This window comes from Drosophila subobscura, chromosome A, assembly GCF_008121235.1.
Source record: "Drosophila subobscura isolate 14011-0131.10 chromosome A, UCBerk_Dsub_1.0, whole genome shotgun sequence".
Classification (NCBI taxonomy): Eukaryota; Metazoa; Arthropoda; class Insecta; order Diptera; family Drosophilidae; genus Drosophila; species Drosophila subobscura.
The window spans coordinates 14,007,451-14,031,371 of NC_048530.1; the positions used below are offsets into that span (position 1 = coordinate 14,007,451).

A 23,921-nucleotide genomic window follows, 5' to 3' on the forward strand; every position below is an offset into this window, starting at 1 on the left:
TTATCTTGTTTGCTTCTCGCATTTACTTTATACAGCCCCAAAGGCTCGCTCTCGCTCTCTCTCTCTCTCTGGTCCAGTGCTGGTAAATAAATGTTTCTTGATTTTTGTTGCATTTTTTTCATATTTTTTTGTTTTGTTTCTTTTTTGTATGTTTATTTATCAATTGTTCTGTTTTAATGCCTAAATATGTTTCCTTTCTTCCATCTGTCGTCGCTCTTTCTTTTCTTTTCTCTCTCTCTCTGTCGATCGTGTTTACACATTATTTATTATATATAAACGTTTATATATAATAATTGTGTATAATTAATTGTTGGTATAATGCAGTCTTTACGGCAAAAACAAAAACAGAATTATGCTATTTTGTTGATTTTTCTTTTCTCCATTTGTTTATCATAGTTTCTTCATCATCCTAAATCTACACACCATTATTCATTGTTCTCTCCTTTCTGTGGTTTTTTTTTTGTTGTTTAAATACGTAATAATAAAAAATATATATATACTCGTACGTTTACAATATGTTTGCTTTGTTTTGTGGTGTATACTATATAAATGTTTTCTTTCGAAAAGTGTTTTCTATATATGAAACCAAATACACATTAGTTAGGCGTGTTGCTCCTGGCTTCTACTCTCCTCTCCTCTCCTCTCTTCTACAACTAATTTTTGTGGTCTTTCTCTGTTGGTTTATTGTTATTACATAAAGTAGCATAGCATTAAATTAGTACGATTTTGTGGGTCTTACTACATATGTATGTAATTCAATAATCATAATCATAAGCATAATTCATTTGCTCCTCTGCTAAGCATTTCATTTCTTTCTTCCATTTTTTTGTGTATATAAATTTCCTATAGTTGTAGGCTTTTGTTTATATTCAAAGGCAGTTTAAAGTTTAAACCTCAATAAGAATCTCAACTATTTGTAATATTTGTTGTAGTGCCTATAGAATTGTTTGTTGTTTATTTACTCTCTTTTTTCGTGTGTTTCAACAACAGTTCGGGATATCTCCATCATTTACTTGCTACTCTTCTAGGGTCTATTATGCATTTTGGCTTAGCAATTAGTATTCCGTTTTCAATTGGTTAATGCTTGTGTTGCGGGATTTGGTGTCTTAGGATCTACTCTTAAACTCTAGTTTCAAGCACTTAGATTTTTGCAATTGTTTACAACGTTCCTCAACACTTTCCGCATATTTTCTTTTTGCAATTTGTTCCCTAAAGGCATATTCCGATATAAAAACATATATATATGTATGTGTGTATTGGGTACTGTTGGTTTTGGTTTTCTTAGCAAATGAAATATGATGCTTTGATTATGCTTAGAGTATGAACGATATGAAAAGCATAAGCACAACAGAAATATGTTTTTGGGGTTCTCATATGTCTGCGGTCTCTCGAGGGTGTGATTATGTATGCCTTATGGTAGATACCTATGGAGAAACTGAGGCAATTCTTACAACAAATCCTATGCCTAAATATGTATGATCTTCTGATAGCACCCACCCCACACATTGCATTCCATATCGAGGGTGGATTGGGGTGGCTGTCTGCGAGTTCTATTTAAATGATTGATTGATTGTACAATTGGCTAGTGCTTTTTGCTTATTTCTCTTATTTCTCTTCATTCTTTTGTTTCTTTTGTCTACACTGCTTGCTGCTTACTGCTTGCGGCTTTACTGCTTATATGTATATGTATAACTGTTAATTGCTTATCGAAGGCTGAAGGCACGCCATAATCGCATTGCAAAACAAACGGTTATTTGCACGACCATCTACCTATGGTGGTGAGCAGCAGAGAACACTCTGTGGCCTGCCTGGCGTGGGGAGAGTATTGGATTCATTTTTGTGTTTGTTTTGTTTGCTGTTTGCTGTTTGTCGACTGCTTGCTTTGGCTCTGCTTGCTTTTGTGTGTTGTTTATGGTTTGATAAGTTATTCCGTCACTTGTTTGTTTTATTATTGCTAACGATTCGTGTTTGTTGGTTTGCTTTTCGTTACTTGATTTTGATTTGACTTAACTAAAGTATGTACGTATTTTTCTTGCATGCCTGCATGTGTGTAGAGTGTATATGCATTAAATGTACGCGCTTTTGCTTTCATTTCTCGATTTTTCAACAACACAGGAACAAGTTTCTAGCTCTAGACTTAAGTTGGTTTTTGAAATTACATTATAAATTACAAATAAACAAAAAAAAAAGAGTCAATGCATAAATATTTGTAAATGAATCGATCAATGTTTGGGTGTGTGTGTGTAATAGTTGTTAGAAGTAGAATAAACTTATTGCATTAAGAATAAACACTTAGAATTATCGTCCCGTCATTGCTAATCGGTAATCGTCATCTGTTTTGGGTATTTGAGTCTAAGGCTAGCATGATAATTGTTGTTTCTTTGTGTGGTATGCAATGTATAAAGTATATGTGTAATGTGTATGTGTGTGTGTGTGTGTGTGTAACTAAACATAATTACAAATATATTAACATAGTTCCATAGCATTAGTTCTGTTTGTTATTGGTTTACAAGTGACCAGATATAGGTGTGTTTCCGCATGCTTACATTTATAGTCAATTTATGTTTACCTTATTGTTTATGTTTGAATCGAACAATTGTTTGTGTTTGTTTTTTTCCCCTACTAGAAGTTTTTTTCTTTTTTTTTAACTTAAGTTTAGCATTGAACTTAGAGCGAAAACAAAAGAATAGGAAATATATTTATATTTATAAATATATTATTCTTATTATTATTGAAATTAGCCTAAATTGTGTTTGTGGTTTTGTTTTTTGTTTTGTTTTTTGGGTCTTCTATTCGAAGAAGGAAAACAAATCAATTTACTGCTTGACTGGACTGCTTGATGCTTTGATTGTGGGCTTGAGTGTGTTTTCGTGTCTCGTGTTTGAATCGTTTGGAAGGCACTTGAGTGCTTCTATTGCTTGCATTAATTTTTTCTGTTGGTTTAAGGCGGCTCTAGGTAAAGTTACAAAATATTTATTACATGTGTGTGTGTGTGTGTGAGTGTGTGGTGTGTGTGTGTGATTAAAGGCACTTGAGTGCGCCTTCTCTTTTGCTCCGCTAAAGAGCACTTTCTATTGCTTATTTTTTAAGGCTTGGCTTTGGATTGTGGGTGCGGGGGGGATTGACTGCTGAATGGTGCTCCTTCTTCCACTCTCCAACTCTCTCTCTCTCTCTCATTTTACAGTATTTCTCTTTCGTTAGGCGGTGGTTTGTTCACATAAATTAACTAACTAAATATACAGAAACTAAATTACACAAAAAAAACCGACTATTTATGATAATTATAAAGTAAATAAAGGGATGGATGGGATGTGGGGGGGTGGGGAGCAACGTAGCCGTATGTCTCTACGTATTATAAACGAATATTGCCTTTTCGTACATCTTTTTATTTTTACATCTAAGTCGGATCTTCAGTTACAAATTGAGTGATGAATGCGCATGGTAAGGGGTAATACCATCATCTATGATCTGTGGATGTTGTGGACTTGTTGGTTGCAAACTAACATAAATCTGTAAGCGAAAAATGCTAAAGTTTATTCCACTTATTGCTTGGCATTACTCACCTTAAGTATTCTATTTTTGGCTCTTGTTTTAGTTGCGTTTCTCTTTCGATGCTGTGTCCTCCTCCGTTTTAAATGCAGAGAACACAAGGGGAGAGGGCGAATCCCTTTCCTTGCGTTTTGTTTTTGTGTGTTTGGGTTTTCTTTTCTGCTAATTTCTATATATTTTGGCATAGGCAACGACGATATATTGTTCCTTTTTCTCTCTCTCTCGCTCTCTCTCTGTGTGAATCATTCAACCATCAGTCCACATCATGGCCAGCCCATTTCCACATCCACATCGGAGTTGCAGCTTGATTGTTGCTCCCTCTTGATTGTGGCAGCAGCAGGAGCAGCTCCAAGACTAGAATTTCCAGTGGCTGTGGCATTGGAGGCAGCGGTGAATGCGGCCAGGGCATTGCGGTTCAGTGGCTTGATGCAGCTCTGCTTGATCTTGATGATGGCCCCCGCGGCAGGCACAATTGTGCGCGAGCCGATCATGCTGAAGGGCCTGCTGCCGATGGGCGTCAGCGAGGATAGCGGCAGAATGGGACCAGCAAGGGCTGTGGCTGTGCCTGTGCCTGTGGCGGGTGTGCTGTTGGTTGTGCTTTGACTGGCGGGATTGGAGGTGGAAGAGGTGATGGCGCTCGTCTTCGTCGTCGCTGGCTTGCCGGCCGATCCCACTGGGCTGGGATCGTTGTAGCGCGGCCGCTTGTGCAACAGCTTGGTGGCCCAACACTCGGTGGCCCGGCGCCGGGCATTGGCACAGATATTGTCGCCCGGCGGCGTGCTGGGATTCGAGTGTGGGAACAGCCCCGACTCCGACTTGTCCCTTGGGAAGGGTATGTGGCGGCGCTCCTCCTGCGTCTGCGTCGACAGCTGGCGATACGATTCGATCTGCTTCAGCCGCTGCACATTGCTCACCGGCGCATTCACCAGATCCTCGGCCGCATTGCCGGGCGTTGTCTTTGCGTGGGCAGCGGTGGCATTCACCAGAATATCGCGGCGCGACTGCAGCTTGGCAGTCGTTAGGATTTCATCTTGCAGCTCGCGCGTCTCACTGGCATTGGTGATGGTGCTGGCAATGCTCGCGCCCTTGGCGCCGGCCACTTTGCCACTGATGCCCGCATTTTTGTTCTGTTTAGCGCGTAGATGCTGCAGCTCCTCGGGCGAACGTTGCTTGCTGAACTCGTGCACCAACGGATAAATATGCTGTATGGCAGACTCCACATCATTCACGCAAGCGGCTAAGGAAAACACAGACGAGTGGATCAAGTTATAGTTAAAGCCCGACTGGAAGCTTGCTGGACTCACCTGTGACTGTCACGCTGCCCGTGGAGAAGATCTTGAGCGTGGCTTTGGGCATTTTCATTTTGTATGTGACGCCCGGATGCAGCTCCGGCTCGTAGCTGGCGTTCTTGCGATGCTTCTCCGAGAAGTTGACAATCTTGATGGCCCAGGGCATGCTGCAGGTGCCCAGAACGTTCACGATGCGAAAGTTTTGAAAGCGTGTGGGAAAGCCGAGCTTGCCCAAGCATCGGGCATACCGTCTGGCAGCCACTTTGGCCTACAAAATGGGATAATGGGGTAATGGGAATGGGCTTGGCTTCGATTGATTTGCTGGCACTTACCATCACCTCGGAGGTGGCGCCCGTGCAGGTGATCCTGCCGGATGACCATATGGATGCCGTTGTGTATGGCCGTCGCAGCTTCATGGTCACCATGCCGTTCTCCCTGCGATACTCCACATTGTTGCCGCGCAGCGCAATGTCGCGCAGCTTGAGGTGGCAGCGCACGCTGAACGAGCACACCACATTGTTGATGACAATGTCCAGCTCGGGATCGTCGGCTGATGCCTCCGCTGCCTCCGCTGCCTGTTGTGGGCTGCTGAGCAGGGCGATGGGAGCATCTTCTGCTTCCGATTCGGCTTCGGCTTCTGCTGCTGGCTGTGACTGTGACTCTGCTGCTGTGGCTTCCACTGCCGCTGCCGCTGGTGCTGGTGGTGTCTGCGCTGCCTTGGGCTCCGTTGCGTTAATCAGTTCCGGTTTGATGGCAGTCAACGAGTCCAGCAGCAAGTCATGTTGCTCCGATTTGATGCGCATGACACCCAGTCGGCCATTGGCATAAAGCTCCCCCCCATTGCTGCGCTGCTGGTGCACCAGCGTGGTGGTTGTGCTGCTGCTGCTGCTGCTGGAGACGCCACCTTTGCTGAACTGTGAAAAGTATCGAACGCCGCCGCCAGTCGAGGAGCCACCGGCCGATCCAGACGCCGCCTTGAGGCCGCCATTCAGATTGGCCATCGGTATGCTAACCATTTCGTTTTGCATCAGCGACGAGCCCAAGCAGGATTCTGTGGAGAGTGTCGTCGAGCGGCTGCTGAGGCTGTAGCTGCAGCTCTCCTCGTGCGGATGCTGATGCTGATGGTCGAAGGAGGAATCGCTGCTTGATGCGCCCAAGTGCAGTAATTGATAAAGTTGAAAGTGTTTCAGCTGCTCGCGTTGCTCGCTGTCCGCCCGCTCCTGCCGGCGCTTCTTGGCCGCCTCTACCTCTTCGATCAACTGCTGCTCGCGGCGGAGCTTCTGTTCGTTCTCTGCCTCCCGCTTGGCCCTCTCTTCGCGCTCTCTCAACTGCTTCTGCAGCGCCTGTTTCTCGCGTAACTTTTCCGCCGCTTTCTGCTGCACGCGTACCTGATGATCGAAGTCCTTCTGCAGTGCCGCCAATCGTTTTGCGGCCTTCTCCTCCTCCTGCTCTATCTGCCAGTTACTCTCCTGACGAAGGCGCGCCTGCTCTTGGACGTTCCTTATCTTGTAAGTTGCTTGAAGCTGCAGCAAGCGCTCTTGATGTCGCAGTGCTCGTTTTGCGTTCCTCTGCTCCGCCTCCTTCGTGCGCAGCTCGAGCAGCTGCAATATTCTGGCCGACTGCTGCTTGTCCTTCTTGTTTTGCTCCCAACACGCCAAGAGCTGTGATGGTCCTAGATTTTCCAGATAATCGGTATCAGAGTTGACTGCGGCAGTTTCCGCAGACGCTTCCACTTGAAGCTCCGCTTCCTTCTCTGATGTTTGCGTTACGTTGGCGGACACGAGCTCCACTTCTGCACCAGGGTCGAGCTCTGGCTGTGGCTGTGGCTGCTCTTCTAGCTTCTCCTCTTCCTGCTGCAACTCTTCCAGCTCCTGTTGCAGCTGCTTCGTTTCCTTTGCCAGTCGCTGCTGCTCATCCAGGGAAACGGCAACGACAGACTCGATGCGACCAAAGATTAGATCCAATTCGGTTTCTGTTGCGGCCACCGACGACTGTTCGTTGAGCTCGTCTGTTTGCGGTTTGTTGGGCTCTGGCTCTGGCTCTGGCTCTTGCTCTTGCTCTTGCTCCTGCTGCTTATCCAGGGAAATGATGCCAAAGGACTCGACTAGGCCTCGGATAAGAGCCAATTGGGTTTCTGTGGAGGCCACACAGTGTGCGTCTGTTTTCGGACTGTTGGCATCGACTGGCACAGCTACCAAAGCTGGAACTCCGCTGACTCCTTCGCTGCTTCCTTCGCTGCTTCCTTCGCTGCTTCCTTCGCTGCTTCCTTCGCTGCTCTCGAATGCCGTTACCAATACAGTCAGTTGGATGCGGTGCACTCCCTTCTGGTCTTCGACGATCTCAAGGCTGAGGGAGAGGGCAGCCGAATGTCCTTTCTTGTTGACTTGATAGACGGTTGATTTGCAATGCTTGCTGCAATACAATTTCTCATTAATATTAAATATTTATGGGGTGGACGGGCTCTTACCTGTGGTCGGGCTCGCGACCCGATTCGTAGAGTATGAAAATGTGTTTCCCTCTGCGGGAGTTGGGTGCCAGTTAATGTTGTTGTTCCAAATACAAATGTTCTACAACTGTGTGGATCTGTGGTGTTCGTGTGTGTGTGCCTGTGTGTGTTCTACTCTACTTACGAATCCGGCATTTTGACAATTTTTCTTTAGCTTGAATATTGGAATCCTGAATCTTTGCTCTTTTTTCTCTTGCTCCAACCTTCGGGCCGGGGGGGGATCTACGATCTATCAAGTATTGCTTGCTTTGTTTTTCTTTTTCTTCTGTGTGTATATAAGGCTAAAGGTGATTTGCTTTCAATGTAATATTTGTGGTAATCTGTCTGTTCGCTGCCGAAAATACTTTTTTTGCTTTTTCTCTTGCAATTTTACACTTAAGTTGTGTCTGTCTGTGTGTGTTTGTGTGTGTGTGTGTGTGTGTGGTTTTATTGGTATTATGATTATTTCTAGTCTTTCTTCTCCTGTTTGTTTTTAGTTTCTATCTGTAGAGTTGTTGTTCCTTTTAGCAGTCTGCAAGTAGATCGAAAAAATGCACAAAATTAATTTAAACGGAAATTAGCGGTGAATTTTTGGACCGGGATTAGGTTAAACATTTGGTTATTGCAATTACTTAGTCACTCAGTTTAGCGCTGGATATTTTCCAACCGGCAGCTACGACAAAATGTGAACTATTCAATTTTAGACAAATTTAACAAGTGACAACTGGCAAGCATATTTGACAGTTTGTTGTGTCAATCGATAAGCCCCGTCGATATGCAGGCGCCAACTGAAATTTGTAACGCCTTTTAACACTGCAATGTTACTGCAGTTAACACTGACATTTTTGTCGCCTGTGCAAGAATGTAGAAGGCGACTGTTAGTAACATTGGGTACATATGTTATGTTATGTTATGTTACGTACTGTTAGCCAGCTGCTAGGATCGTCAGCTGATGAGGGAGGCAAGGCGACGAGTGTGGGCTGTATTTGGGGAGTTGCAGGCGCAACACAGCAACAGCTTCTGGGTCAAGGACGCGCATTCGAAAAACTGGCACGCACACGCATAGAAGCACACACACACACACATTCACACGCTGCCTGCCCAATTGAGCACAGCGTCGACGCAGCAGCAACAGCAGCAGTAAACGTCATTGAGGCATCAACAAATCAAATGCATACGCGCAAAGTGGATTAATTAAAGGTGAGGCAAAAGCCGACAATGCTCTCACGAGCAACCTTACATCGCTTCTGCAACAGGATGTATGAGCCACCTTGCAAACACAAAATAAACCCTGCCATAGCAGGGCAGCAGCACCAGCAGAGGCAGAGGCTGAGCAGATTAAAGCAGTGCAATAACGAAGCAGTGCAACAGCAATAGCAACAGCAGGCAGAGGATGTGCTATTTTAGGAGCAAAGTGCAAATGAAATTGTTATTGCAAATTAGCAAATTGCCATAAATTAAAAGAATATGCACACACACACAAACACACGCACATGCACATGCACATGCACATACACATTGATACGAACGGAAATATTGTTTCGCTGGCAGTGTAGCGAAAGATGGGACCTCGACCCGAATTCCCTGGCATCTAGGACAAATCATTAAAAAAGAGAACACACGACTCTGCGGCTAAACATTGTATATGGGCCTTATATGAAAAACGACTATGGTGGATGGGAGATGCAACAATTATTCTATGGAAATGCTTGCAGAACTGTTTGATATTTATGGCCTTCTTTAAGCTGATTACAACAGCCAGTGTTGCATAATTACCAGTGCTAAAAGCTCAAGGGTTTTACGCCCACACGCCCCTATGAAAAGTGCAATCCCCCCTTTGGACATATCCGGTGCCACTCTGGCAATAGAATTTGTTCAGTAAATTCTCATAATTCCACGAGCACTTTCCGGTTGCAAGTTCGACACCCAGAGCGAGGGAGAGAGGGACAGATAACAAATTTATCATAAATTGTATTGTTGCTGTTGTGGTTGTTGTTTCTGGTTCTGTTTCTGTTTCTGTTACGCTGCTTGGCCGGATGTATTTATGTACAGACGAGAGAGAGCACAACGATGTAGATTGTGTCTCATCCGACCCCACCCCATCAGCTGGAGATCGTTTAACTGTGATTCATTGTAATATCTAGAATGGGAACTAAAGGGATAAATATCTCCCGTATATTTGTTCTAAATTCTGGGGCGTTTCCATCACTATTTTCTGCGCTCTAAAAGTAAGGGTATGGAATGGGGCAATGCCAACGCCAATGCCTGGTCATTCGTATACGAAATGAAAGTGAAAGACGACGACGACGACGACGACGTCTATAAGTTATCCGAAGTCTTCTTCGTGTGCATGGGTGTGGGTGTTGTCTGTGTCTCCAGTTTCTGGGTGACCCACAAAAGACTCTATTTTGGTATTCACACAAGTTTTTACCCGGATAAACACTTTTATTTTGAAAGAAACTTTATAGTAAATCAATCAAATATTGGTGCTTAGTGCTTGGCAAATGCAGTGCCTTTCAGGCAATTAAAAATAAAGATTCGCTGAGTTTTCCGGTAGATAAACTCGTAATAGTTCGTTCGTATTTTTATTTTTTAGTATTTATGTCTAAAGATAGCTATTTTGGGGGAGGATAATGTCGGCTATCCTTTGGCGGCCAGTGTGCCCACAGGTGCGTCATCGCCTAGACCAGACAATGCCCGTGTGTGGCACGTAGCATGCTGCATACACATGTACAAGTTGTGTCAGTGTTGCCCCTCCTCTCATGACGCAGACACATTTTTTTGAGACGCTTTGTTTGGGCCACGGCTCACGGCACGGCATCGGAATCGGAATCGGAATCGTTGGCTATTTTTACCAGCTCGACAACAGCGCGGGTCAAAAATAGGAAGCAATAAAAGCGAGTGAGAGAGGGAGCACACAAATTCACAATAAATGCAAATAAAATGCCCCAACCGTCGTCCACTGCTTGAGTTTCAATAAAGAATGAATCGAAATCCCCCCGCCCGAGTAGTACATATTTGAAAATATTTACAAAGCATTCGATGATTTCACCCAAATGTTTGTGTTGAAATCGAAATTAAAATCATGCTAGCAAATGCCACAACACTCGAAATGCAGCAGCAACAACATCATCATCAGTGTGCATCCGTGGGGGCAGCAATTCTGATGATGTTTCAAATAAATAAATATACTACATTCATGCAGGCAGGCGGGCAGGCAGGCGGGCAGGCTGTCACAACAAGCGAAAATGTGAAATGAAATTGAATATAAAATTCACGCAGAGCCCCAGAGCCCAGAGACCCCTAGATATGCCCGTACATACCGGGGGTAAATGCTACACATAAAATACTCTCGTATGGTAAATGCAGTTCATTAACCCAAAAGGCGAGAGACACAAGCACAGAGCAGACAAAGGTGCGCAAAGAAGCCAAGCCAAGAGAGCGAGAGAATGTGTGAAAAAAAACGTAGGCAAGCACACAAGCATGAGGCTGAAACGAGAATCAACAGAATCGTGTAGGATAAACGCTAAAACGAGGAATAGTCTGGATAAATAATCATAGAACGTGTAATGCAACAGAGCCCCTCGGTTGGTTCTTCTTAAGGGGGGGCGGATCCCAACACAGTTCATTCCCAACATCTAGGCCATCGATGGGCTATGATTATTGTACATATATTGCTCTACAATTATCAGGTGGAGGTATACGAACTCTGTTCAAAAAGCGAAGCAGAGCGAGTGCTAATAGGGGATTGGGTGGTTGGGTGTATTAAACAAAAGGCATTATACTAATATTAATAATGAAGGCAGCCAAGCAACAACAAAGAGCAGCCGAGAGACGCAAATGAACTGCGAAATTCAGGTTCAAGGCCACACAGCAAACAACGACAGCGACGACAACGACAGCGACGACAACGACGAAGACGACGACAACTGTTTGCCACCCATTTTCGGTGTTGGTTTTTATTGGTTTATTCGACTGTGTTCTCTGTTGCTTTTTGATCGTTTGTGCGTTTCAGTATTTGAATAAATCTATGAGAAGGCTGAGCGCAAACTTTGTCGCACATTAAATAGATTATTCTTGTGCCCGCATAACGCCTCATAATTGGCATTAAAAATCAATCAAGCATTTCCTGAAAATTATTGTAGCCGATATCGCTGCCGATAAACCAAGAATATATAATGAATAATGCTACAATATCCTCTCTCTCTTTGTGTGCTCTGTATGGTGTGGGAATCGGGCTGAAAGACCACTGCAATACGAGGAAGGGTGCTTTGAAATGTGAGCTACGTGCTCGACAGACACCGAGGGGGAACGGAATCATGCAATTTGTACGCCAAACGCCCAGCCCAGCCCAGGGTTGGTTTTTTCAGTGTGCAGTGAGCACTGCTTCCGCTCCATATTTTCGAGGGGAGTCGTCGTGGTGGACACACGATTATCAGGCAGAACCAGAAACAAGAGAACGAACAGTGAAGACATTTATCATATGTTTTGCCACATAAATCCATTAAACCTCAACGAAAATAACGAACAAAACAAAAATTGGATAATCAACAACCTCAATGGAACCCGAAACCGAATTCAAGCCCAAACCCAACCCATCCTAATACCCTGGCATCCACATTTAATTGAACTTCCCATTAAAAAATCTTGAATTTAAACCTTCATTTCGGTTTTGTGTATTATCCAGTAGACATTTCGACGTTTGGTGTCCTGCCCCCCTCCCAGACACCTGCCTCGTGAGGATGACTCAACGGCGGAGTTTGCACTCAGTTGCAAGCGACAGCTGTCGCTCCGTCGTTCCAGCAGTCATATAACAGACAGCGCTCTGCCTCGTTCCAGGCTGGCCACAGCCAGTGCTGTAAAGTTTGCAGTGTGGCAACGGAAACGGAAAAGTTTCTCGTACCAACAACAGGTGCATGTGCGTGTGCGTGGGATGGCCTTGCAGCAACGTTGCAGTGACCCAAATGAGTGCCAAACAATGACTAAGGAGCAATACAAAATGTGACGGAGTATAAATGCCAAAAGAAGGCATAAATACACGCAAAAGTTTATTGATTTAATACACGATTTAGTGGCGCTCTTCTGGGGGGAAATAAAAGTAATATTCACAAAGAGAGAACGAGAGACAGGGATGTGTCAGTGGCAGACAAAACGGAACTGGGACACGCCAGCTGTTCAATGCAATCCTCCCTCCTATCCCTGTTGTCATTGTTCAGCCCACACAGCTGGGTGCCGCCATCATCAGCTGTCAGGCGCAGTGTTGGTAAGAGCGGAAACACTGCAAAATTTTACATAAGATATCAAGGCAATGACAGCCTTCGGGATGGTAGCCCTGCGCCCCCGCCATTCAGCATTGGATTCAGCTCCATCACACCCACTCGCACACACATCGAGGGCAATCCCCCTCGTTCTTCATCATTCGAAGAAGAGTTAGTCACTCCTCCAGTGATCTCATCGCCCACCCATTCACGAGTCACGACGAGTAACGAGTCACAGCGTTTTCACTGTGACCTCATTGGCGGGGCGTTTCGAGTCGAAGCTAATTTCCCACTCACGACCAAAAATTACAGCATCTATTTCTTAGCACTCTCGGGCAAATAGAGAGCCACTGCACATTCAAGAAAAACGGGTTTCCCTAGAGACCAAACCGGAGAGAGAGAAGAGAGAGAGAGAGAGCGAGCAGAAACTATCGACGATCGAGAGAGACCGGCAACCTAGCCAAGTGCGTCATCGTTTTGGCAATAGACAGAGAGAGAGATGGAGGGGCACGTGTGTTGCGTGTATTTACGGCTGGATTCTGCACTTGACCATGGCCGATGCCACGATCGCGTTGGCAACGATAAGATGCAGCCAGCAGTCAGCTGAGGAAAAGCGCCAACCACACTCATGCGCCTTCCTTGATAAGCTATAAGATAAGAAATATAAGCTATTATATCCAGGTGCAGTCTAACTTTTCTCATTGAGGATTAGATCATACAAAGGCTGTGCTCTAGAGGCGGACAGTTAATGAGTGGGGGTGGGGACACACAGCCCGGCGGAAATGCACGACAGCGACAGCGAGTGTGTGCGATATCATGCTCCAAGTTATTGTATAATATATTCCATGCAAGAAAGTACATTATATTGTTCGTCACTTCTGACTTTTAAATGCATTTGTTTCTACTGTTTTTGTTGTCGTTGAATAGTCAAGAGTACGTGACGCCAGTGTTGAGAAATGCCTGGCATTCATATTCAAACACACATAGAAATGTGGGCCAAAGTGTACACTACACTGCAATATAGTAAGAATTTATGTACGAGACGAGTACGAGTAAATGATGGTATGTAGAACATGGCATCAACCCTAATAGTGTGTTGCCCCCAAGTACCGTTTTGGAGATGTCATTGAACGGGAATCATCTTCACTTCGTCTGGGGCCGAAATAAGAAATCACGAAGGCGCAGACGAAGAAAGGAACATCAGCAAGAAAAAAAGGAGAACAAAGAACCAAGTCGTTGACATTTCGAGGTCCTCACACACAAACACACACACAAACATCGTTGCCTCCGACAGGCAGCCAGACAGACAGAGACAGCTGTCGATTTGTTATGATTAACCGTTATAAGCAGAACCAAGAGCAGGGGAAGAGAGAGAGTGCCAGCCAGACAGTTATGCTCCACCCGCTCAATAGCAAAAACACTGGTGGCTTAAGACTCTTCTTTAGTTCGTGTGGAGATGGGAAACAAACAAAAAATGTGCAGGGAATAATAAACATAAATGAAGGATAATCCACCATTTGAAGAATGTTATCATAAATATTTTCGAATATTGAAACCTCTAAAATATAGAGTATCTACAATTAGTTTTTATCCCTGATATTTCAGGATAATGAAAACCCATCAAGCACAGACACAACACTCACACACACACACACACACACACACAATGGCAAAAACGTGCTCGTTTGCCGTTGTCTGGGGTCGCTGCTGCCACGTGGCCGAATCACAGGTAGGATACAGCCAGACACTGCCTCTGTGTCTGTGGCTGGCCTTGAAATATTGAAGCAGCTCTCACATGAATAGCATAGCCGTTGGAATGACTTTGCCAAATTTTTGGAGACTACACGAATATTATAATCGAGGTATTTTTCTTCCATCTGACTCAGTTTTCATTGGATTTTGAGATGATAGTGGATCAGATTGCACTGCAATTCTGCAATTCACACACACACTCACACAATAATTTAAATAGTTACTTCGGCACACACGAGAGCGAGCGTTTTCCGTTTTCCGAAGTTTTGAAACTTGTTATGTTTTGTTTCCAATAAATCATCCAAAGAACCACTCCATGTTGGTGTGTACGCACTGGAGGCAGTTGACCAGCAACAATATGCCGGCTCCTGTGGTGTGTACGCACTCAGCAACAGCCGAGAAACAACAGCACTTGCCAATCGGCATTGGATCTCTTTTTGTGGTGTGTACGCACTGCCTGAGCTGCAACTGCGGCTCCACCACCAATAGGGGGTCACTGTACGTTGCGACATCTATTCGAATGCATGACACAGTTCTAGATACGCGTCGTCGATAGTGAGGGAGAGGCCGGACCGGACCGGGCCGAGCCACAGATTTTCTGCTGTTCTCTTTTGGTTCTGCTGCTGGTGTCGCCAACGCCGCAGCTGCTGCTGCTGCTCGAAAGAAGGCAGCGAAAGCAACCAAAGAAGAAGTCCAAAAACATTTACAGTTATGCTGTGGCCGCTGGCGCTGCTGCGGCCAGAAGCAAGAAAGTAAAAGTTGAAATCAATGAAATTTCAATGTAGAATGCGAAATGCTACAGTGGGCACCTGCGATAGTGGGACGATATCAAAATGCATAAAGAAAAACATAATTGGTACATCCTGCCTGTTCCCCCGTTTCTCCAAAGGTGATCAGTTAATCAGCGGTGAGTCTTCGCTGCGTTGGTTTTTTTAGTGGCGCCGTTGACATCTCCCACTGTCACACGCAAACACACACACTCATTGTTTGTGCTTCTGCTCTGCCAAAAAAAACAAGCTGGTTTTACCGTTGGTTTTTCTCTTATTTTTGGGCAGACGAAATGGCTTCACACTGTTGGGTTTTAATTGCTAGGGAGGAAAAGAGAAGCAAATCATAAACAACGACAACAGGTGATGATGATACCAAAAACAACGCTCAACGAAACTCTCACGGTCGTAAAGAAAGAGCAAGAAGAGCAACGAAGAGAGAGTGCGCGCGTACGCTTAGCCTAACAAAATAAACATGTTGAAATAAATTATCAGATGGAAATTTCACAGTAATAAAGGGACTCTTATCGCAAATCACATGCCGCGTCTCCCCACACCCCACTGCCCCTCACCAACTTGCTCGCTAACAGAACCGCAAAAGAGGACAAATTCCAGCTGTAGAACAGCACAAGCAGCAGCAACGTCGATGTTAAGTTATAAACTTGACAATCAATTGAATGGGCAGGCAGCAAGCACTCTGCTGCTGCCGCTGCTGTTGTTGCTACTGTTCCCCGCTCAGACAACGATCGTTGCTCTCACCCACGAGGTTCTCTCTATTTCTCTCCCGCTCTCAGGGTGCTCTAGATAAAGCAATTTTATTGCTAAATTGTAACAGTATGTTAATGCAGTTTTCTAGTGCACATGACGTCACAGTGTAAATTGTCCATTTGTGCCGCTTGACGACGAACTGGGTCAATATCTTAATTAATTTTAATGGGTCTTAATTTAGAGACAAAAGGAAACAAACGCAAATGCAAACGCAAACACAGTTACATCAATCATATTTGCGGAGGAGTCGGTGGGTGGTGGAGCAGGAAGGGCAACGCGGGGTAAATAGTTATGAGAAGGCAGCCATCGTTTTTATGTGCTCTCATTTTTTGAAAAAATGCGGCCACCTTATACATACAATGTACATATGTATTTATATGTATATGTACATATACACATACATGCATACATATTTATGCATGTACTTGCCCACTTACACTCGGTACCACATTTATACATACGTCCCACATGTGTACGCCCTAAACGGAAAAACTTCCCAATACTCAACATCAGCCATAAATAATATGATTAATGCATATTATTGTATTTGCATGGCATATAATTTTAAAAAATAAACCTTTCTTTCGATTGATATGTTATTGTGGTTAACGAATAATCGTTGGACCTACTGTAAACAACATAACGAATATGTAGTTCTAGAGCAGGCAAAACAACAGCATTAGAGCAGACATTTATTGTAAAATGTACGAAAAGGGTGTGAAGTAAAATAGTAAATAGCTTAATAATAATACATAAACAAACAGAAATCTGATAGAGAGACAGAGAGAGCATAACCAGTATGCATGTACATACATACATATGTATGTATGTATGTAGATATGTATGTATATACAAACACTCGCGAACATGCGGGCATCGAACATTTGATTTATGCAGAGAGCGAGCTCGAGAACGGGAGAGAGAAAGAGGACATGCCGGAAGTTACATATTACATGTGACAAGAGTAAGAGAGATGCAGCAGCAGGAAAGTGGGAGAGCGATCGCTGCTGACAGGTTGCCCAAAAGGCAGATGGGCAAAAACGAGACCAACTGCTACCAACAGCGATTTATTTTAGGGTTGACTGCTATTGAAAGAGTATGTGCCTGTGTGTGTACATGTGTATGGGCGGATGACCTCGTTGCATGGAAAAACGTGGAATATACCAGAAGAAGAACAACAAATCGTAAGCGGGCGAGAGGGCAACAAGAAGCCACACCTACAACAACAAACAACAAATCTATTACATCACGAGGAAAATTGACACAATCGCTATACACATTTGAAAATACACATGTACATGCATGCATGTGTATGTGTATGTGATACGGAAGGCATCCAACATGCAAATTGAGCTGCCCTTTATCTATATTATATGTACTCTTACTAATACAAATTATAATGAACGCCTAAAATTGTTAGTCCTTATATGATATTCCCTAGAAAACGTATTTAAATTAATAAGTGCGGTTAGTGAAGGAGGCTACCAGAAACTTCTTTCAAAGCAACAAAAAATCAGTGAAAAGAGAGAGAGAGCGAACCACAAGCTACAAAACAGCAAAGCAACAAATGAGAGAGGCACGCGGCGAATTCAACAGCGGACGTCGGCGGCAGCGAGTCGACGACGACCAACGACCACAGTACCGTTCGTTGAAATTTTCAATGTATGAAAACATTCAGTCTGCCGCCAGCACGGCCCGAAGCGTTTTCGAAAAGCGCGGCAGAGGGCCCCAGAGTGGGGCTGTGCTGTGTGTCAGCGAAGATGCGGTGCGGGGCTGGCGGAGAGCACGTTTACGGCGGGTAGCGTTGCCAGGCCAGAAAGTAGCAGCGTCTGCCTGAGTGCGTGTGTGTATGTGTGTGTGCGACATTGCCGTTCAAAGCCATTTCTTTTTTCTTTTGGCTATTTTCCATTATAGAATGCAAAATTATTTGAGGAATGCACACATACACACAGACTCACGCGGCGAGATACACTCTCGCACGAATAAAAATAGCCGTGAACGACAGAGTCAGATCCCAGGCCCCCCACATGACGTCATCTGTGTCTCTCCCGTTGTGGTAAGGATAAGATGAAATTATCCACCCCGCCCCGCCCACAAAGAACAATCAAAGTATTGAAAAATGCAGACATTTTGGTTTTACAATCCTTTTTTTTTTGTTGGTCAATGTTTTATTGTTTCACTCACACTTTTGGCAATGCTGTAAAGTAAATGCGCCCTGTTAACCAGCTGTTACTCTCTCTCTTGCTGGCTCTCTTTATCTCTGCGGTGCTCTTGCGCTGTTCGCTTTGTGGCTAGCCAACGAAAGTGAGCGCCGACCACAAAGCTGCAAAAATTAGGCGAATAAATGGCAGAAAATCGAAAAATAGAGTATTTATTGTTGTTTTTGGAACTAAAATCGATTTGAATTTTGGTTTTGCGGCATGGTCGGGGGGTGGGGATGCAACCAAAACATGTGATTATGAAAAAATAAACAAGTTATGAAATAAACTACAAAAATCGTCGGCGAATTGGCTGAGCGAGAGCGCAAGAGGAAGTGATGCAAAGAGAGAAAAGTTAAATTTTATTCACGACTCGATTTTCTACAAGACTATATCTAGGGCTTTTAGGTGTTAAAAAAGACTAAAATGAAACTCAAGAGAGGTAAATAATAAGATAGAAATTGAACAAAAAATCACCTTTTTTTAGTAGGTCGCGTCGTAGTGTGCTTATATTTGTTGCAACGCTCTCTTTTTCAGCGGGGCAGTGCAGGGCGTGAGGGTGGCTCAAACTCTGCTAGTGCTAGTACTCTCCTTCTCCTGCGCTCTGCACAGCGGAGCTGTGCTGCCGTCTCGCTTGCGCTCCGCTGCCTTTGCTGCTGCTCTTGCTGCGACTGATTCCGAGAATTCGCCGTTACTTTTGCTTGTTCTTGTTTTCTTTTTTGTCACTTTGTCTGTTCTCCTTTATCGTTAAATGTGTTTGTGTGTATATGCAAAATGTATGATTTCTTTCTATTCTTGTTTATATATCTGCAATTTGTTTTGATTTGTATCAGGGAAATGAGATTACAGCAAGCAAGAATGGAAGGGGTCCTGGTGGTGGAGAGGGTGAAAGACTCCTCTGTTGCGGCGACACAGCGACAAGACCTCGGCGAAAACGGCCGCAGAGAGAGCAGAGCACAATGGCATTGGGCCCACGGCAGAGCAGAGCAGCGCCGTTCAGTGTGTGAGTCTACGGCGGCGGCGGCGGTGAACACCACACGAACGAAAAGCGCGGAACAACGTCGCAGTTTCGACACACACACAGACACACGCGCGCACACTCAAAGCAACATTTGAGCGCATGCTCTCTCTCTGCGGCCGCCTTCTCTCTCTTTCTCGCACACACGTTTCTCGCATCGGTCTCCCTCCCTCGCGTCGGGCAGCGGCTTTGTCGCTTGGCGCTCTGGCTGCAAGAGCAACACGCAATAAAAGTTCAAAAACAGTTGAAGTATACCGCGACGGACGCGAGTAAAAATCTTTCCTTCAACGTTGTCGTCGTCGTTGTCGTTGTCCGTTGTCGTGTCTTCCGCGAATTTCTTTTTCGACCGAGCCAAGGGGGGAAAAAGAAGAACGTTTCGTCATTTCTGTTGTTCCCCAGCCTTTGATTCATATCTAATATTACTAATATTGATATGTACATATATGTATGGCATACATGTACATATATCTTGTGGCGAACATTCGCATTTAAATGAACAAAAAGTTAATAGAATGAAAATCTCCCAAACGCCGTCATGAGGGGAAAATGTGTCAAGTCAGCCAGGGGAAATGTCGTTTCATTGCAGTGCGCCCAGGAATGTTTGAATTTTACGAAGAATGTTCAAATAAACATTTAATTCGTGCCCTGCCGCCCCCTCCACCACCATCCATTTACGCTGCCTACAAACATTTTGCATACAATTCGCTGCGTTTCTCCGATAATTACTGACGGGCGTCGATTGATTTTGATTATCGTGTATGTTTGGTTGTTGCGTATTTGGTTCTTTTCTCGTTGTTCATTGTTAATTTAGTTGTACCAAAAATAATTTCAGAGCACACACGATAACGGTCTTCCGCGACTCGTACCGTCCGATTTTGTTGTGGGTTTTTTTATGTGGGACCGTTTACGCGACGGCCAGGCAATGTGGCCGTTTTCGCTGGCGGGCTGCCGACACATTGTTGCTGGGAATCATGTTGCCCGCAAGGTAGAACAGAGGTGGGGCGCACTGTCGAATCGGCCACGGATATAGAAGGCATGCGAGGCAAAACTCACCCTAAAACGCCACATACCTTGATTGTATGGCAACAACCATGGAAAATTGTTGCTGAGGCAAGGCTCGTGGGTGCCGTTTGATGTTGCTGGGTCGTTTTTTCGTGTTGTTCATACCTTGCCTTTTCGAGCGCTTGTACTCGTTTTTGCGTTCCTCCCTGCTCTTACGGAGCAATATAATGTATCGAACTCGGCGGTTATTTTCAAAATAATAATTTGGTCTGCCACTACAGTCCGGAATACGTATTAAATTTATGAATGCTTATGAAATAACTGAATGCTTATCGTATTTTCACAGTCCCGACTCGGATTTTCTGAAGATCTGATTCGTTGACGAATTATTCTAGAGCATATTTATGACAATTTTGATTTGGCAGCCAAGGCCATCTGATGCAAAATTTGTTTGCCTTGGATCATGTAGTTATACTAATCAGTTTAATCAATATTTTTGTACCCATACTAAGTCACTACTAATTGCGTGAATAAATACTCGAGAAAAAGCCATATATATCTGCATTTTCATTTAAAAATTGTTTATTTGTGGGTAAATTGCATTTACAGTGTCGATTACTGGACAAAGCAGCCCTGATATCGGTGCACGAAATATCGGCAGATCAAATCAACCCTGCGCCGCCTGTGTATTATCTTTCACCCATTTGCCGCAATTTTAATAGATTGCAATTGAATTGAATATTTGCAGTTTTTATTGAAATTCAAATGTCTTGGACACATATGTGTTGTGTGGGCGCCCTCCTGCTTGCCACTGCGGTGGCCCAGACAACCCCCAAGGACGAGCACTTCCATGAGGAGCTCGTTGTCCGTCCGCTATCCGGCGACCATGTAAACACATATTTTCAGTTTACCACACGCTGGCACTATGGCCAGAAGGAGAACCGTGAGTAGCCCCCGACTTTCCAATTACATTCTCCATAGTCATGCCATGGATCTGTTAGTCTACCACACACAGCTGACGCCCCGCGTCATTGCCGAGCTGCTGCAGCAGTTCGATGTCAAGGAGCTGCACATCGGCCTCACGCAGGGCCTGTGGCGCTACGAGACCTGGGGCTATCCCATCGTTGAGGCCACCAGCGGTGCCGAGATGTGGGCCTGGATCAAGGCTACAAATCTCACCGACCAGCAGGTGGACAAGCAGTGGGCCCAGCTGGCGAACGTCTTCTCGGGCGTCCTCTGCGCCTCGCTAAACTTTGTGGACAACACCAACAGCATAGCGCCCAAGCATCTGCTGCGGCCCCAGTTCATGCCTGCCAATCGGGAGAATTTCGTGCGCTACGCCTCGCTGCCGCGCGAGATTGTCTGCACGGAGAATCTGACGCCCTGGAAGAAGCTTCTGCCATGCGGCAGTGCCTCGGGATTCGCCTCGCTGCTCAACTCCGGCTATGTGCACAACACCAAGTACCATTCGCTGGGCCTGAAGGTGCGCACCCTGTGCCAGGATCACGACGAGGACAACTGCATACTGGAGATGACACAGACGGCAAATCTCGTCTACGATCTGCGCCTGCTCGAGCAGAGCGGCAATGACTTTTCGCTGCGCCGCCTCTTTGGCATGGGCCTCAACGGCTACTGCGAGCTGGCGAGCAGCAGCAAGATCTATGTGCAGCGCAACGAGCTGGGCGCCCGCTACCAGCTGGTGCCGCCGCCGCCCGCGGAAGAGACGACCACACGGGGCGGCTACACGGTGGTCTATGGGGTGTACGACATGCAGGAGCAGTTCCAGGACCAGGGCGAGCGGCTCTTCAACATCGCCTGGCTGGCGCCCAAGGGCGAGCTGCGACGCAACCGCCAGAAGCCCGCACCGCCGCCAATCTACGCCCATCGCTATCTGCTGGGGCAGGGACAGGAGCGCGGACGCATCGTCACGGAGGTGACCAACTCGCACTACGCACCGCTGCCCATTCTCGTGCAGGAGCTCATTCCATGGTATGTGCACGCCTACCTGCATACGCTCAACATCCGTCGGCGTCCGCTGGGCCGGAACGAGTACGGCAGCGAGACGCTGCCCTTCAAGCTGCTCCACTATGCACCCGGCAAGCAGCGCGAGCTGCCCACCCACCTGGAGATTGGGTTCCTGCTGCCCGGCCAGAGCTCGGCGCTCATCACCATCGATGTGGACTATCTGGTGCTCAAGTGGCTCGAGTATCCGCCCGATGCCAATCACGGCCACTACATCAATGCGGCCCTCGTCGCCAGCGCCCTGCCAATGGGCACCAACTACTCGGCCCTGCCGCTGGAGGGCCATCTCTTTGCGCACTCGTTCAACGCCACCCGTCCGTCGTATGTGCTCGGCCTGCACACCGAAGCCCTGATCGTCTCGCTGCCCACGCCCGACTTCAGCATGCCCTACAACGTCATCTGTCTGGCCTGCACGGTGGTGGCCCTGGCCTTCGGCCCCATCCACAGTGTGGCCACCAAGCTGATTGTGGTGGTGCGCCAGACATCGGCACCCCGCAACTTCCTCAAGAAGCTCAAGGAGAAATTGTTCAGTCGTGGTAGCCCGGTGCTCCCAACGGCGGGGGAAGCGGATGTCCCTGAAGGAGCAGGATGCCTGCCGCCTGAGGAGCAGGATAAGAATGAAAATGACAACGACGATGAGGAGGAGAAGGAGAGGGAGAAAGAGGATAAAGAGGACAAGGAGTGCGCGCACTGAACTCTGGGGTCGTGATAAGCTCCACCAAAACAAAAAACAAACAAAGAAAGCCTAAAACATTCAAGAGAGAACAATTGACATTATTCCGCAACTCTAAAAGAACCAAAAAAACAAGAAATATTTATAAACATGTTTAAATAAATGCAAATCGCTTATAAATAATGGATTTCACATGTTTTAACGTGCGCCGGCGTTGGCACTAAAACAATTTGGCCCAGTGTTGTGTAGCTCCGTTTTTGAGCGACTTCAAGCAAAGGCATTAACGGCTATTTGTAAACAATGCAGGCGGCTGCACTTGCTTTATTTAAGCGTGGGTGTGTGTTTGTGTAATGCTGCTAGCTTTTTGTACACGCTGAAGCATTCAGCAAGCAGTGCAAATATCGTTTCTGATGTGTATATTGTAGGTGTGTATGTGCGGAAAGAGATTTTATGCGGCCGCTGCTGCTGGAAGTGCAGCCGCTTTATAAAGTGCACTGAAGCTGCAGTGAAGCAGTGTTGGCTAGACGATGGTTGCCACACGCGCATGTGACGTCATGTGACGCATTAAAAGACATAGCTAGGAATCGAATTAATGTATTTAAGGCAGTAACAGTCAAAAATCATTCTTGCCAATAAATTTGTGAATGTTTTATGTGGAAATTTGTTTGATTTCCATAGGAAATATAAGGTGGCTTGCGTAAATCACTGGAATTCGACGAGTTTTCTTATGGCTGAGCCTTAAGTTGTGGTTGTGGTAACTCAACTCCTTTCAAAATGAACCATTATCTTGGAATATTTAAATATTTAGGCAGTTAACCGGTACCAGAATCCATTATTTTTGACGTTTTCATGTCCACGGGAAGGCTACACTCAACGCTTCCCTTCCCTATTTTCGAAACTAAGGTTTTTGGGATGGTTTTATAGCTAAATCTACTCAAACATATCAATGGTTTAAACCCAAAAAAACTCTTAAAAACATAAAAAATGGTTTGTTTTGGTGTTCCTATTTTTGTGCTCAGACCTAAGTCATTGTAATATTAAAAACAAGTTGTAACCATTTTTTTTAACGTTACATTTTTGTTTTTTACCTTTACTTCATGGATTGCAAAGATTAATCAATTAGGAAAAATGAAAATCCCC

The 23,921-nt window shown here is 45.4% G+C and overlaps 2 protein-coding genes and 1 long non-coding RNA gene across 7 annotated transcripts; 2 read left to right on the plus strand and 1 right to left on the minus strand.

The window, feature by feature from the left end:
* Nucleotides 1-550: 550 nt before the first annotated feature.
* On the minus strand, nucleotides 551-19,995 carry LOC117903107. 5 transcript variants are annotated; one of them, XM_034814931.1, is made up of 7 exons: nucleotides 7,469-7,494; nucleotides 7,306-7,356; nucleotides 5,171-7,250; nucleotides 4,854-5,106; nucleotides 3,564-4,786; nucleotides 3,152-3,510; nucleotides 551-640 (listed from the first exon to the last, which is right to left on the minus strand). In XM_034814931.1, the coding sequence occupies exons 1-5, from the start codon at nucleotides 7,477-7,479 to the stop codon at nucleotides 3,813-3,815; spliced, it is 3,369 nt and encodes a 1,122-aa protein (XP_034670822.1). In that variant the 5' UTR covers nucleotides 7,480-7,494; the 3' UTR covers nucleotides 551-640; nucleotides 3,152-3,510; nucleotides 3,564-3,812. The 5 variants fall into 5 exon arrangements, 2 of the variants coding, with proteins under 2 accessions (XP_034670822.1, XP_034670821.1); XM_034814930.1 differs by lacking the exon at nucleotides 551-640 and having other exon boundaries at nucleotides 2,784-3,510; XR_004649479.1 differs by lacking the exons at nucleotides 551-640; nucleotides 3,152-3,510; nucleotides 3,564-4,786; nucleotides 4,854-5,106 and adding exons at nucleotides 18,544-18,873; nucleotides 19,784-19,995 and having other exon boundaries at nucleotides 7,153-7,250; nucleotides 7,306-7,855.
* LOC117903148 lies at nucleotides 16,757-18,867 on the plus strand. The gene is made up of 2 exons (XR_004649484.1): nucleotides 16,757-17,705; nucleotides 17,783-18,867. It is a non-coding gene; the product is annotated as an uncharacterized LOC117903148 (long non-coding RNA).
* Nucleotides 19,996-20,763: 768 nt separating the features above from the next.
* Nucleotides 20,764-22,916, plus strand: LOC117903114 (GPI transamidase component PIG-T). The gene is made up of 2 exons (XM_034814940.1): nucleotides 20,764-21,029; nucleotides 21,088-22,916. Exons 1-2 carry the CDS (start codon nucleotides 20,852-20,854, stop codon nucleotides 22,800-22,802), a joined length of 1,893 nt encoding a protein of 630 aa, XP_034670831.1. The 5' UTR covers nucleotides 20,764-20,851; the 3' UTR covers nucleotides 22,803-22,916.
* Nucleotides 22,917-23,921: the final 1,005 nt, after the last annotated feature.

Excerpts from the sequence above, each read along its gene's own strand:
- LOC117903114 (XM_034814940.1), top strand. The coding sequence starts at position 20,852 with ATGTCTTGGACACATATGTGTTGTGTGGGCGCCCTCCTGCTTGCCACT. Across the intron at positions 21,030-21,087 it reads CTATGGCCAGAAGGAGAACC|TCTACCACACACAGCTGACG; the intron begins GTGAGTAGCCCC and ends TGGATCTGTTAG.
- LOC117903107 (XM_034814931.1), bottom strand. Across the intron at positions 5,107-5,170 it reads GCGCCACCTCCGAGGTGATG|GCCAAAGTGGCTGCCAGACG; the intron begins GTAAGTGCCAGC and ends CCCATTTTGTAG. Across the intron at positions 4,787-4,853 it reads GGGCAGCGTGACAGTCACAG|CCGCTTGCGTGAATGATGTG; the intron begins GTGAGTCCAGCA and ends TGTTTTCCTTAG.